The following is a 14,567-nucleotide window of genomic DNA, read 5'->3' on the forward strand; positions in this document are numbered from 1 at the left end:
CTCTTCTATCTCTCCAGCCTCTCTCCAGCCTCTCTCCCCCAATCTCCATTGCTGTAGGCTGTAGCTTATCTGATCAGAAAGGAAATAATTATAAAAAATCACAATTATAAAAAAAATTCAGAAGGAGAGAGAGGAAGAAGATCGGGTGAATTTTTATCTGACGAAAATCTCACAATTTCTTCGATCCTCTCTTTCTCCTTCCATTATTCCATGGATTCCGATTTCTGGACTTCTCGCATTGCAGCCGCAAAGCGTCACTACGCGCTTCAGCAGCATCAGAACTCCCAATTAGGTTTTCCCTCATCTCCTTTCTCAATCGCTTCTAAAAATGTTGACTTTTATTTTCTCCCATCTGTACAATTTCTTCTTCTTCTTTTTCTTTTTCTTTTTTTTCAATTTTTCTGGAAGAATTTCTGATTTTAATTATTTTTGTTTCAGATCGGCTGAGCATCGACGATTTGGAGGTGGAAGAGGAGGTTCGCCCCGATTTCCCGTGCCCTTACTGCTACGAGGATTACGATATCGCGTCTCTCTGTTCGCATCTGGAAGACGAACATCCCTTCGAGTCCAAAGTCACGGTGAGTAAAAAATCTCATCTTTTTTTTTTTTTTTTCAATAGATGGAAATCATATCGTTTCATTTGGGTATTTAGGAATTAGGAGTTCTTGTGATTTTGACGATCCAGTTTTAGATATATTTTGTCTGGATTGAAAGAATCCTTGACATCTGTTAAGGGAAAGATGTTATCTGGTTAGTTTTGAGGGGCTATAAATATGATGCCTTTATGAAGGCCTAGTTTGAGCAGTTGGTTTGTCCTCTTGTTGAGGAACTAGTTGTGCTCTTCATATTTAGAGGCATAAGATAGGAGTATTTTGTTACCAACCCGAATCCGTTCGTAATGTGATTGATCTTCTTAGAGGGAAGATCAGCCTCATGATCCACTTCGAGGGAAGGATCAATCCTCCTTTGTGCAAAAAGACACAGTTCTAAGATAATTTCTTCATTCATTTTCATTATATGATAACATATGCTTATATAAAGCACTTAATGATAAACATAGAAAGATCTAGAAAGATCTTATTATAAGAATAGAAATAGCTAATTAGTGACTATCCTAATCTAACCTAACTACTAAATATCTCAAGATATGATCTTATTCACTAAAATATCTAATTAATGTATTCCACTAAGTGGGACCCATCTAGGTACGTATCATTCCACCTGCCTTGAAATTTTCCTCAAGGTTGAAGATTAAGCATTGGTTGGAGAAAAATGAGATCTTGCGTCCCTTTCTTCCTCCCTTCGTCTTATGATTAGTCATCGATGCACATGTCGTCATCAAGAGCTTACGCGGCTCCACCTTAAAACTAGTCTCATCGGACCGTTCATCAAAGCTCCTTCGTTTCAGTTTTTTGGAACGGTTTGGCTGTTGATGCACGGATGGTTGTGGGAGAGGATCTTCATGCTGGTGTTGGATGTGTCGAGAGGAATGACGAATTTTCCGGCGACGAACTCGACGACGCTGAAAATCAATGACGGCTTTCTTTTGTGGTTTCTTTGGTTTTTCTTCTCTCTTCTTTCTTTCTCCGTTCTTTTCTCCTCGTTTTCGTTTTCGTCTTTTCTTTTTCATCGTGCAAGACTTCTGGATCACCATGTCGTTGCCATTCCTTCAATTCCAAAACAAGTGTTTTGATCTTCTGAAAATCTTCACGCATCGAATCCAAAATCTCTGAAGACGCAGCCATGGCGCATGATCGACTGCTTTGATACCAATTGTTACGAACCCGAATCGGTTCGTAACGTGATTGATCTTCTTAGAGGGAAGATCAGCCTCTTGATCCACTTCAAGGGAAGGATCAATCCTCCTTTGTGCAAAAAGACACAATTCTAAGATAATTTCTTCTTTCATTTTCATTAATGATAACATATGCTTATATAAAGCACTTAATGATAAACATAAAAGATCTAGAAAGATCTTATTATAAGAATAGAAATAGCTACTTAGAGACTATCCTAATCTAACCTAACTACTAAATATATCAAGATATGATCTTATTCACTAAAATATCTAATTAATCTATTCCACTAAGTGGGACCCATCTAGGTACGTATCATATTTGCAATATTTTTGAGTTCTGATACGGGTGTCTGTACTATTTGTTTTATCCATTTTTCTGCATTTCTTGTCTCATAATCTGATGAAGGGATATTACTTAGGCGTGGATTTTTCATTTCTCTTGCCTTGTGCCCTGGGAGGATTTTAGAATCCAACTTTTTGAAGAGTTAGTGATTGAGTTCCAGAAAAAAAAAATGTTAAGAATAATGGTCGCTGAGCTCGACTTTAAGGAGGATGTCTGGTCCTAAAGAAGTGAGAAAATGGTTCGTGTGCAGGGATTCAGACGAGATATTCTGCTTGTTTTAAAATCGGCCCATGATTCAATGAAGGTATAGAAGAGCTCACAAGTAGAAGGGGTCATAAAGAGATGCAAAGTCTGTCAAAGATGCTTGAAGAGGTGGGAGAAAACAGTAAAAATGCGAAGAATTTGTCAAAAGACATGCCTCTGTAAGTAATTGAAAGAAAGAGACAATTCAGAGAGAAGGGCTTGGCCACCATGTCTTCACCAACATAGAACGCACCAATAAAAAAACCTTAAAAATACACTTAAATATCATTATGATGCCGAGAGGGAGGAATTGTGTGTGGCTTCGTCGCTGTATCTTCACCACCACAGACCTGGTCAATAGAAGGAAAAAAACCCTTAAAATTACACTTAAATAGCATTATGATGCTGAGATGGAGGAGGTGTGTGTGTGGTGGGTTGGGGGGTGGGGTGGGGTGGGGTGGGGTAAGTGGGGGTCATGAAGGAAGGGAGGGAGTGCAGATAAGCTTTCTCCTTTGTTACAATTGTACAGATCACAACACTTTGTGGATTTGGGCTTCTTTAGTAAATCTGTGGAACAGAATGTATAGAACAGTTTTTTGGTTCTAAAGTGTGTACATATCAAATATGTCGTTTCATTTAGGTACCACGATGTTGCATACCCATAGCCAATCACACTGTCTGTGTGTGATATTTGTGTGCACATCAAATATCTTGTTTCATTTAGTTACCATGTTGCATACCAATAGGCCATCAAACTGTTGGTGTGTATAAGTAGCATGGCCGTTATGATGGGACCATTCAGTTTTCTTTACTAATATTGCTTGACCCAAATTAAGGTATTTTTAATTAATTGACAAATCATACATTTAGTGTTCCCTACTTCCCTTTAACAAATCCTTATGGCTTCGTTTGGATTGCCTGAATCAGGAATCGAAACAGCATCATATTCTTATTCCCCTATAACTGGAATGGAAAAAGTTAATTAAAAAAATTCAATAATTTTTTCATTAGAATTAGAATACGTACCATCTTTTGGGACAGGAAACAGATTCCGGCATTTCGCCCACTTTAATTCCACCCCGTTGTTAATTCTGCCCCCTTATTCCGTTCAATTTTTGAACTAAATGCCAGAATCAGGTGGAATCAAAATAGGATGCTAATTCCTGTGTGTGCCTGATTCCGGCAATCCAAATGCACCCTATATGTGCCTGTGATTCTTCACTATCCCTGATGTAAGATAATATGCAATTAGACAGAATGGTCGCTTTTGACTCTTCTTTCATGATAGGAGTTTGTTAAATAACATCTGAATCTGATGCAAGCAACGTATCCGTTTTATATTTATTTTTCTCTTGCAGGTTTGTCCAATTTGCTCTGTTAGGGTGACACGGGACCTGTTGAATCATATTACACTGCAACATGGACATCTATTCAAGATATCCTTTTGGTCTATTGGTTCTAGGATATGAAATTTGCTTCATTGCTTGTTTTTTTATTAAATATTTCCTAAACAGAACTTACGGCAATCATTTATCTTTAAACACTAAATTGAAAGAAATCTCCTAGTTATTTTTTCTTTAACTAAGACCACTTGCAGAGGCGTCGAAGATTACGTAGAGTTGCTATTCCCAACAATCAGGCTCTGTCTCTACTGAGTAGAGATCTTCGTGAGGCCCACTTGCAGGTGCTTTTGGGAGGTGGTGGGTATAGGTCAAGCAACACTAATGTGCCAAATGCCGTCACTGATTCATTGCTTTCATCCCTTGTGTTGAATTTTCCTGCATCCGAAGCAGAAGAAATTGCGAAATCTGCTGTTTCCAGCGCTGAAGACACTTCTGTAAAGAATGTGACATCCACTCAGACTTGGAAATCAAGGTATTGGTTTTAAGTTTTCTCACATTTGACAAAGAAACAGACCTGGGTCATTTATAATTTTTTCTTATTATCTTTATTGTCTGGTAGTTTACAATGTCTTAATTAGTTTTTTAGTTTAGCCCCAGTATGACATCTCTCAAGGGTATGCACATTAAATACTATGGTTGTAGAGGGTTGGTAATCATGGTGAATTGGTGACCTATCAGTTTGTGTCAGGAATATGAACGTATGCACGTTAAATACTATGGTTGTAGAGGGTTGGTAATCATGGTGACCTATCAGTTTCTGTCAGGAAGATGAACGTATAATTGATCAATACGTGAGAGGAAAATTTCATGTACTAAAAAGCTGGCGATCTCTTTATAGATAATGATATGTTATACATAAAGCTTAGACCCATAGTTGTACATAAAGTTCTTACTGATCCATCTTCTTACTATGAAAGTACTGTATAAAAATTGTAAATGGAGGTTTGGTACAGCACCAGATTCCATTTTCTGTTCATTCAGTTTAGTCACTCTAGCGTATATTGTCTGTTCTTAATTGCTCGTGAAAATGCCTGCATGCCTATGCCTCTTTTTGATAGAGGATTTTTCTTGGATCCATTTTCAAGTGAATGTGCAAGCACTGGTACTTTTATGTTAAAGTTAAACACTATTATAACTATAAGTTACCATTGTCCTGAAATTGAATGATATGTTTGGACAATATTTATAAAAGATCTATCTACTTCCGTGCTCTTAAGATCTCTTATGTTCATGTTCTTGATCTAATAGAGTGCTAGATCACATAAAATTACTTTCTTTTTGAAAAGAAGTCCTTTTCAGACAAGTTAATTTCAATTCCCCAATCAGTTATTTCGAGACTCTCAACATGTCGGATGAATTCCTTGCATTCATAAAGATATAATGGTTAAAGCATGGGAAACAAAAATGTAGGCATTTAGCGAATCTTCTGTTTATTCTTTAAAAAAGATGAGGGAGTCTCTTGTATTATTCTTAAAAATAAAATTGCGTAGCAGCACCATAAATACAATGAAGAGAAAGAAAATGATGCAAAGGTTCTAATAAGTGAAACAATTGAAATATTTTATTTTGGAAGTCATCAAAATGGGAGGACATAAATGAGGATATCCACCCTAATGCTCCTATACTTGTGGCCGGTTAGTCCTCATGATGTCATGAGGCTGCACTGTTTGTCCTGTTGATTTATAGCCAATTCAATACCCCTCGGTACAAACCAAAAAGCTAATTCAGTTGTCAACCTTGATTGATTAGTAAACCTCTTCCCACAACCTTCTTCTTGGAGCTTAGACAAGAGAAGAAGAGCTATAATTGACTATGGTACAACTGAAGCTTCTTCCTGCCGCTAGTGAACAACCTATTGATTCACTCTACTCTTCCCAACGGTTATACCACTCCTAATCATGTCTTTTGGCCTTCATCAAACTCTCTTTTTAATGGTAAATCATTTTTTTACTAGAAAGTAAAGGGTAAACCCCTGCGACCGTAATGAAGCTTGATCAAATACTCTTCACTTTGGTTAAATAGAAACTTCATAACTTCTAGTTGTTCTATGACTTAACAATCCCCAAGCTTCATAAGCATGCGATATAGCATGTATTTTCCCATAATTTTTAAATGCTTCGGTTTCGAAATTTCTTATTTTAGAATCTGTTTTCGGTTTGAAGTAAATTATAGTAAACTTTTAGGCACTCTACATCAAGGAATTGGGAGCTCTTATGTGGCAGATCTAATCTGTACCCAAGGGTGGTTCATTGTTGAATGTTGAGACTTGAGCCATCTAATCACATTGAAAGACTTAAAATGAAGCCTTCATAATCATATCATATATTTAGTGAATTCTTCCAGTCAATAGTCATGTAACTATGGATCATGTTTTATGAAATTGATGTCCTGTCGCATTTGAGTTCCGTTTTGTTACTCATTCTGAATATTATAGCTCCTAACCTCTGGTGCGGTGAGGAAGAATTGTTTTTTGAAGAAATTACAACTCCTGGAGGGGAAGCATGAAAGATGAAACTGTTAGAAATTCATCTACTGAATCTCACTGGATTCTCCAAAGGGACTCAACTCAACTCAATTCAACTCAACAAAGCCTTTGTCCCAAACTAGTTGGGGTTGGCTAAATGAATCCTTTAGAAAAAAATTTATGAAGAAGGTAAAAGGAATCTTCCCGGCTCTAATCCTGGTTCTAGTTGCGTTCTTCTACGAGGATCATTTTCTTCCATTCTATCCTATCCAAGGTCATGTTCTCTGTTATGTTCCTAGCTATCAAGTCTTTCCTCAATGTTTCTACCCAAGTTGTTTTCAGTTTGCCCCTCCCTCTTTTTACTCCATCAATCTGGCACAAGTCGCCTCTTCTCACCGGAGCATCCAAAGGCCTACGTTGGATATGTCCAAACAATCTTATAAAGTTCACTAACTGTGATTCGTAACATATATTTTCTCCAAATGTTGTCCCATAGTGAAGTAACTAATCTAGTGGTAACAGTTATGATCTAACAAAACACCTTGCTACCATTTTGCTTTTATTCCTTTGATGATGTCACATGTTTTGGAGAAAAGAAAATAGGAAGAAGAGGAGGAGGAGGAGAGAAGTTGTAGGGGAGAAAAAAAGGGGAGAAATACATGAGTGATGACTCATGATTTCCATTTTACTTAAGTGGGTTTTTCCCACCCAATCATTACAGTTGGCCACGTTGGAAGGGGGCTTGTTTTTGTGATATATTTCAGTTTGCCCTTGGCGATATTAAACACATGGATAGACTTAGACCACTGTGGGTAATTTGTTCCATCCAATTTATTGGAAGTCAGAGTGACCAAACACAGTTGATTTTTCATCGGTTTTCCATCCATTAAAAGAAAGTGGAAGGAAGCAAACGGAAATAAATAGTACTTACTGCAGGAAGAGGAACTGCACAATTTTCTGCTGATTGGTACATTTGAATCGCAGAATTAAACCACATTGCTAAAAGTCTGCCCACACGGACTGGTTGAAGCCCTTCAATTCACATTCAACATCTAAAACCACCAACCGGGAGAATATCACAGCTTCAACAGAACACCTCATGTTCACTGATTATTGTTCTTCAAAACAGGAGAATATGAACCACGTGTTGAAACAGCAGCCAACCAATATGGTTGCTGAACATGAAAAACCCTAGATCTAGGGTTCTTCAAGTCGTCACCAAGGAGAGAAGAGACAACTAAAAAAGTAGGGAAAGGGGATGGGAGAACATACAGAATGAGGGATGGATCAGATCTGTAGCTATGATTCCATCTCACATGTTTTGGAGAAAAGAAAATAGGAAGAGAAGTGGAGAAGTTGTAGAGGGAAGAAAAGAAGGGGAGAAAAACTTGAGGGATTGTAAGTGTGATAACACTGTAAGCTTTTGTCGTAATGGAACTCAAGACAGAGAAAGTGAGGAAAATAGGTTGTTTGTTTCAAAAGTCATCGAGCCTTTATGCCTTGACAACATTAAGGCAACACCCTCTGGGGAGCAACCTTTGCGATGGGACACTGAGTATTGTTTTCCATGCAGTGTCAGTTGTAGATTTAGAACTGTGAATTCAAGGTTAATATTTCTTTCAAAATACAAATATTGTTCAAAGTTGGAACTTTGTAACATGACACATACACGGAGGCAGATAAATTTATAAACATCATACACGGAAAATGTAAATGCCACATAACCGAAGCTGTAGTAGTTACCCAGATCGTCATCGGCGTTATCATTATTGGGCTGACCACTTTGATGTAACCATCACCATTATCGTCAGTTTACTTGCCTTCCTCTATTGATCAAGTACTTCCTCAATCGCATTCATTATCTCAAAAGCTGTAGGTGCAGGAGGGGAGACTGCAGTGTACTGATCCTGTGATCATTTTTAAGGGTTATTCTGTACTCCCATCTTTGTTTATTTTTGATAGGTTGTACTCCCAACTGTTTTGCCTCATAAAAAGGAAGCTGACCTTTCTATTCTTGGACAAAGTTTACAACCCGTTTTCCCTTTTATGCTTTCATTTTTGTTGTTTCACTTGCTTTGGGTTGCATTGGTGGTGCTTGAAATTTTGTGGGACAATGGGTATAGATTGATTGACCTCCAATGAAAACATCCCTCGTGCTTGAACTGTTCCCGTTGGATGTATCAAAGAATTCTTATGACCAAGGGGTGTAGCAATAACCTTTTTGTCTTAGTTTGAATGTTTCTATGTCAAAAGAAAATCTGATATAAGGTATATAATGATTGGCTAATACAGCATTCAGGTTGTCAGTGATCAATAATCAGGATCTGTGGAATGTTACTAGTATATGTACTCAAGTGTCTGATGCATTTCACTATTATTGACTATACATTAAACCTATCTTTATATCATATGATAGGGAACTGTTCTTTCAGTCAACGTACTTTGGTTAATATCAATCTCCAGTTAGATAGGGATGTCGTACGGACTGTATTTCCTGTAATGCAAATTGTTTTTGATAATTTAGCTACATTCCACTATTTGGTATGTATTTTGGCATTCATAGTGTAGATGAATTCAAACAATTAACTTACAGCTGAAATGTTAACCACGAGTAATTCTAGGAACCTAATAGTTGTACGCCTAAATTATTCCATTGCAGGCCAAGTTCTAATCATGATTTGCTCTCTTGCAGTATCGACTCTTCATTGAGTTATGAGGAAAGGGAACAAAAGATGAAACAGGCAACAGTGAGAGCGACATTTGTGCAGGATTTATTGCTGTCCACTCTATTCAGTGATTAGCTGGCCGAAGCATCACTGCGGGGATTATTGGTAAATCTGCTACTTGGAAATTCCTATTGCTTATGAAAGGAAGTACCAGGAGGGTCCCGATTGTTAGGCCCAGTATATTTTGGGACAACCTGGTACTTGCCTTTATTGGATGTTTTCTCTTGAGGCAAGTTTGGTGGAGTATCCATTTCTTTTCTAATAAAAGGAGTTGTACTTCTGAAGAAGTGGATAGGCTTTTGACCATTGTAATCTCTATCATGAATTCATCTATTCTGTACCGAAGACATTTCCATGCCTAATTTCTTTACTAGTTAGAAAGGGAAGTTGGGTTAAACTACTTATAGAATCCTGTCTGATCTTAGTTTCACAAACAGTGTTTGAAATATCAGCTATACCTCCTACTTCTCAGTGTCGATATAAGCGGCTAGTAGCTGCTTAAGATAGACGAATGAGGTTGGGCGGGAGAGAAACTAGCCTATTAAAATACACATATCATCATTTTTGCCTCTCGAATGAGAAAAGATGAAATATCAGAAAGTTTCTGTTCAACGAGCATAGCTGTTTCTGCCCATTTCTGTAGACATCTCCAAATTTCTCAGAGAACGAGTTTTTGCTCGACTTTTTAAAGCCACGTGGGTTGATCAGTGTTACGGTCCTGAGTCGGGTCTGCCTAGGTTTTGGACTAAATGAAACCCATCCTAGTGTTGTACAGGTTTAAAGTGCTTGATTAACCTAATGCTTTCCATGAGCTCCGGGCTTTTGGCGTATTGGTTAGGTACCCAAAATTTGGTTTGGAAAAAGGGCAGAGAGGATATGAATTCAAATATGAGTTGAAGATGGCAGCATTGAATTCATGCAGAAGTATGGTGAATCCACCAGTGCCATGCTCCATTTAAAAAATAAATAAATAAATAAAATCCACCAGTGTTGTGCCATACAAACACAAATTTTCAAGATCTGGCCTGTTAAACCTCCTCTCATTTCATGTATCCAAAATCATTTACTGTGTTAGGAACTTAGGAGTTTTGCATCATCTATGTTCATCCCTAAGGCCAATGTCTGGCAACCATGAAAATATTTTCAGGGAATATTAGTTTGCCTAGTGGTGAGAAAGAGGTAGAAAGAGCATGAGAGGGAGAGAATTGACAGGGCACGAGTAGGGATTGTGCTGAAAAATAGGGGAAATATAGTTACATTTTTTGTAGGGTTCTTCTTTTTCTCTTCATCTCCCACCTCCTTGATCCTCTCCTGCTGCTTGATAAACCAATATTCCATGGAAAAAAAACTTTCATGGCGGTTCTCACACAATTCTCTTCATCTGCCACCCCTCCTTGATTCCTGCTGCTTGCTAAACCAATATTTCATGTAAAGAACTTTCATGGCGGCCAAACATGGCCTAAAGGAATTTTTTTTATTTTTATATTTCATGGCGGTTCTCACACAGTTCTCTTCATCTCCCACACCCCCTCTCTTCATCTCCCACAATTCTCTTCATCTGCCACCCCTCCTTGATTCCTGCTGCTTGCTAAACCAATATTTCATGTAAAGAACTTTCATGGCGGCCAAACATGGCCTAAAGGAATTTTTTTTATTTTTATATTTCATGGCGGTTCTCACACAGTTCTCTTCATCTCCCACACCCCTCTCTTCATCTCCCACAATTCTCTTCATCTGCCACCCCTCCTTAATTCCTGCTGCTTGCTAAACCAATATTTCATGTAAAGAACTTTCATGGCGGCCAAACATGGCCTAAAGGAATTTTTTTTATTTTTATATTTCATGGCGGTTCTCACACAGTTCTCTTCATCTCCCACACCCCTCTCTCCTTGATTCCTGCTGCTTGCTAAACCAATATTTCATGTAAAGAGCTTTCATGGCGGCCAAACATGGCCTAAAGGAATTAAAACTTCAATGGAAGATTTTTATGGATTGGTTCTCACTCAGATATCTCATCACAATGGCTGTGAAATGGAACTTGTACCTTGCCATTTGCTTCTTTATCTCAGCATAGTGCAGATATCAGTCCCCAACTTGCATTAAACAGAACAATGGCAAGTTTCATACCCTGTTACATTTTTATTTATGCTACATGCTGAGTTTTTATCCAAGTCCACCTCACTAAATTATACATTACAGTATCATATAGTAAACAAATTGCACTGGTGTTCAACTTAGCAACTAACTACTGCTTGTTTGGTTTCTCCCCTGCATGAACCTCTCCATTTGAATCCCCCTCCTTTGTTACCACCACCAATGCCAACTGCTGCTCCTCCCCTCTGCCTTCCTCGTCCATTTCCACTTCTACTCCCGGCTGTTGCCGGTAATACCGGACTATTACGATAGCAATAAATGCTGCACCAGAGTTACACATCAATTAACGTTAGGCTGTTGTATGCATATCATCTCCTCTTGTACATATTTACGTAGATATTGTTCATTTTTCATATTTACCCTTATGAGAGCTAAAATGTCCTCTGCACATATTTACATAGATAAATTTGTTCAATTTCTCATATTTACCCCAACTAGTTTGGGTTGGGACAAAGGCTTAGTTGAGTTGAGTTGAGTTCTCATATATTAACCCTCCTTATGGCTCCATTTATTTAGAGCTAAAATGAGCTTAAAACAAATTTTACGCCCATTTTTTCAAAAGGAACAGAGCCAATATGTAAATTTTAAGTATACATGTAAATAGATATGTTATTTTAAAAAATAGAACTTCAACATTTTTCTTTCCAAAATATTTTAAACCTTCTAAGTATGTATTTTTCCATATTAAATGTACAGAGAGACAATTTCATTATTTAACCAAACTTTCAAAAAATCCTTTTCAAATTGGATGAATTTGAAAGGAGGTGTCTGTACACATAGTTGCTGCATAGATAAAAATCTGTTCAATTTCTCACATTTGCCGGCTATGTAAATTTTAAGTGTTTATAACTTCATGCAAATAGATGACAGTGTTAATTTGAAACTTTTCAACAACAAAAAAATCAAATTGGGAAATTTTTAAAAAGGTGTGAATTTGAAAGTGTGTGTATATGAGTGTAAGTATATATGCTTGAATGGATACCTAGAAAATCCTAAAATGGTACCTAGAAAAACTCAAAAATAAAATCTTGAGTCGGTAGGTAACAAACAAATATCACCTAAAAAGATAACACAAACGTATTACAGCTCCTTGTTCCAACAATAAATACATTGAGTACACATGCAAACTTACAATACTAGAAACATATAATTAGCATAAGTTGTTTATCTATTTAGCAGAAAACATATAATTCTTGCGTGTGGACACAAACAGAGATGCAATAATTGTTTGGACACTACTATAAACATGCACATACTAAGCACTAATATGCGTGTAATTTGTATAAACATACATAAATAATAAGACAGTTGTGATTGTACTACTAAAGTACTAATAAATCTAAAAACAGAGCTTGCCACTTCTTGAAAGCACATTTAAAGAAATAGAGTTGAAGTGTGTTTTAGTATATAAACCTGCGAGTGCCATTCAAAAAAAAAAAGAAGTTTATATAACCTGCGAAAATGCGTGTCTTTACAGTAGACAGATTCCAGAAAGCTGTGGCCGCTGATGCTGCTACAATTCTCTTATGAGAACAAGCTGCCCATGCTTCGCCCACCCGGCTTCTCAAGCATTCCACTGATTGATCAATAAGAATTGTTTGGTGTGGTGTTAGAATTGGAAGCACCAGATAAGTCAGAAAAAGAAAAATAGTAGGTTAGTTGCATTATATAACCAATAATACTTGAGATGATTAATGGGCAGATTCTATACCTTGCCTCTGTATCTGAGGAGAATAGTAAGAGCAGAGTTTTGGAACAGTGAAGCCTATAAAAAACCCTGCAATTTACACGATAACATTAAAAATATTCAAAGGGAAGAGAGAACAAATTCTAGGATACTGGGAGAAGGGGTTTTTGTTTAGTTAATCATACCAGCAGCCGCAAGCCTCCATAGGGTTATCAGGTGGCCATATTCGGATGCGAAAAGAAGAATCGGTGCCATCTGTAGCCACAAAAATCCTAATTGTTTAGTGCCTCAATTTCAATTCCTTTGAAAACCATTTGCACATATATGGAAATGGCTTTGAAGTTAAATATGATTATTTGCAACTAACAGTTTGCAAATAAGATTAAATTAAAATAATATTAATTGCAAATAAGGACTCATTTTGGGGAAGAAGAAAGTAAAGATTTACTTTGAGGGTCATGGAGGGTTCGCCCGAGAAGAGCTCTCTTGTCTTTTTTATAGCAGCATTCGCGGTTGGTAGAATTACGCGAGTTGCACGAACAATGTCTTCTTCTTTCAACATGGAATCCTCTCTTGGTTCTTCCTTTTGCCTGTAAAAATCCATCATCTCTGCAACTCCTTAAAGAGAAGAAAAAAATATAATACAAAGAAAGCAAGATAAAAGCAAATGCCACTTTACCTTTGAGAAAATGAATTATAAAAGAATGATATGCCCAGAAACAGCAGACCCAACTGAGAAACAGTAGAGACAATGCTGCAAGACAGAAAATTAAAATTTTAAAACCCCAATATTGAAACATAAGCGTTCTATTTCAAAAAAAAAAATATTGAAACATAAGCGTATCATAATTAAAACTTTGCTTGTGATATTATAAGTATTAAAATTAATCTAAATTTTTAAGTAGATAATACTCATACAGTCATACCTAAAGCTAAACCCTGTTGCAAAACAAGAAGATGAGAAACATAGAGACCCAAATCCAAACCATAGGCTGGATTTCGCAACATCCTTCCACATTATCAGCTCTGAAATCAGCTCCCTAACAGAATCTAGGGCACTCAAATCATCAACACCATTTCAAAGTTCCAAAAACCCATATAGATTAGCTTAAATTCAAACTAAGAACAAAACAAAAGGTTGGAATATAAGAAGAAAAATCAACATACTTGACGACGAGTTTGTAGAAGGAACCGAAAGAACCAAACTCAGTTTCTCTCTACGAGCAACGGCCGTCCGACTCTGCTTTCTCTTTCTTGGCCTCACATTCTCTTCTCCCAAACCCAAATCTCTCTCTTCTCTGTTCTCTTGTTCTGACCGTCGCCGAGCCCGTCGAGTGATTCTTGGAGATGAACAACCCATTAGATTTGAGGAAATAGTTCTGCTCTTGCATTTTCTCCGAGAATTTACAAGATCCATTGGTTCTTCTATATTATCAATCCTATCTGGGGTTCGATGTCTGGATCTATGGAGAGGAGAAGGAGAGAGAATGAGGAGTTCTTGAAGGGGAAGGGCATGGTTGGAATTATGTGAAGGAGTGAGATGGTATGGGGATTTTTTAGGTGAAGGAGTGAGATTGGGAGAAAGATTTTCTCCCAAATAATCTGCTCGAGAAACGGATTTGATTAATCTGAGACGGGCTTCAGATCGGCGAGAAGGAGGAGTTGAATCCATGGTGGAGGGTGTCTTGTGAGATTCGAGAGGAGATCTTGCTGTATAAGAAAGGAAGTAATATTTTTCTTGAGAGGAGA

General features: G+C 37.4%; 2 protein-coding genes across 2 annotated transcripts; one reads left to right on the forward strand and one right to left on the reverse strand.

Moving 5' to 3' along the window:
• On the forward strand, window positions 1-9,377 carry LOC143861823 (protein DEHYDRATION-INDUCED 19-like). Its single transcript, XM_077372759.1, has 5 exons — window positions 1-292; window positions 439-578; window positions 3,743-3,820; window positions 3,976-4,259; window positions 8,944-9,377. The coding sequence occupies exons 1-5, from the start codon at window positions 211-213 to the stop codon at window positions 9,050-9,052; spliced, it is 693 nt and encodes a 230-aa protein (XP_077228874.1). The 5' UTR covers window positions 1-210; the 3' UTR covers window positions 9,053-9,377.
• A 1,499-nt stretch (window positions 9,378-10,876) lies between these two features.
• LOC143861164 (reticulon-like protein B17) lies at window positions 10,877-14,567 on the reverse strand. Its single transcript, XM_077372092.1, has 8 exons — window positions 13,986-14,567; window positions 13,745-13,868; window positions 13,498-13,572; window positions 13,267-13,408; window positions 13,004-13,073; window positions 12,843-12,908; window positions 12,585-12,707; window positions 10,877-11,392 (listed from the first exon to the last, which is right to left on the reverse strand). The coding sequence occupies exons 1-8, from the start codon at window positions 14,488-14,490 to the stop codon at window positions 11,223-11,225; spliced, it is 1,275 nt and encodes a 424-aa protein (XP_077228207.1). The 5' UTR covers window positions 14,491-14,567; the 3' UTR covers window positions 10,877-11,222.

This window comes from Tasmannia lanceolata, unplaced genomic scaffold, assembly GCF_043159265.1.
Source record: "Tasmannia lanceolata isolate RefF3 unplaced genomic scaffold, GAP_Taslan_0.1 ptg000037l, whole genome shotgun sequence".
Lineage (NCBI taxonomy): Eukaryota > Viridiplantae > Streptophyta > Magnoliopsida > Canellales > Winteraceae > Tasmannia > Tasmannia lanceolata.

Coding starts and splice junctions, on each gene's coding strand:
- LOC143861164 (XM_077372092.1), bottom strand. CDS start 14,490: ATGGATTCAACTCCTCCTTCTCGCCGATCTGAAGCCCGTCTCAGATTA. Junction 13,409..13,497: donor TATAATTCATTTTCTCAAAG/GTAAAGTGGCAT, acceptor GGATTTTTACAG/GCAAAAGGAAGAACCAAGAG. Junction 12,708..12,842: donor TCCTCAGATACAGAGGCAAG/GTATAGAATCTG, acceptor TTGATCAATCAG/TGGAATGCTTGAGAAGCCGG.
- LOC143861823 (XM_077372759.1), top strand. CDS start 211: ATGGATTCCGATTTCTGGACTTCTCGCATTGCAGCCGCAAAGCGTCAC. Junction 579..3,742: donor CCTTCGAGTCCAAAGTCACG/GTGAGTAAAAAA, acceptor TTTCTCTTGCAG/GTTTGTCCAATTTGCTCTGT. Junction 3,821..3,975: donor AACATGGACATCTATTCAAG/ATATCCTTTTGG, acceptor AACTAAGACCAC/TTGCAGAGGCGTCGAAGATT.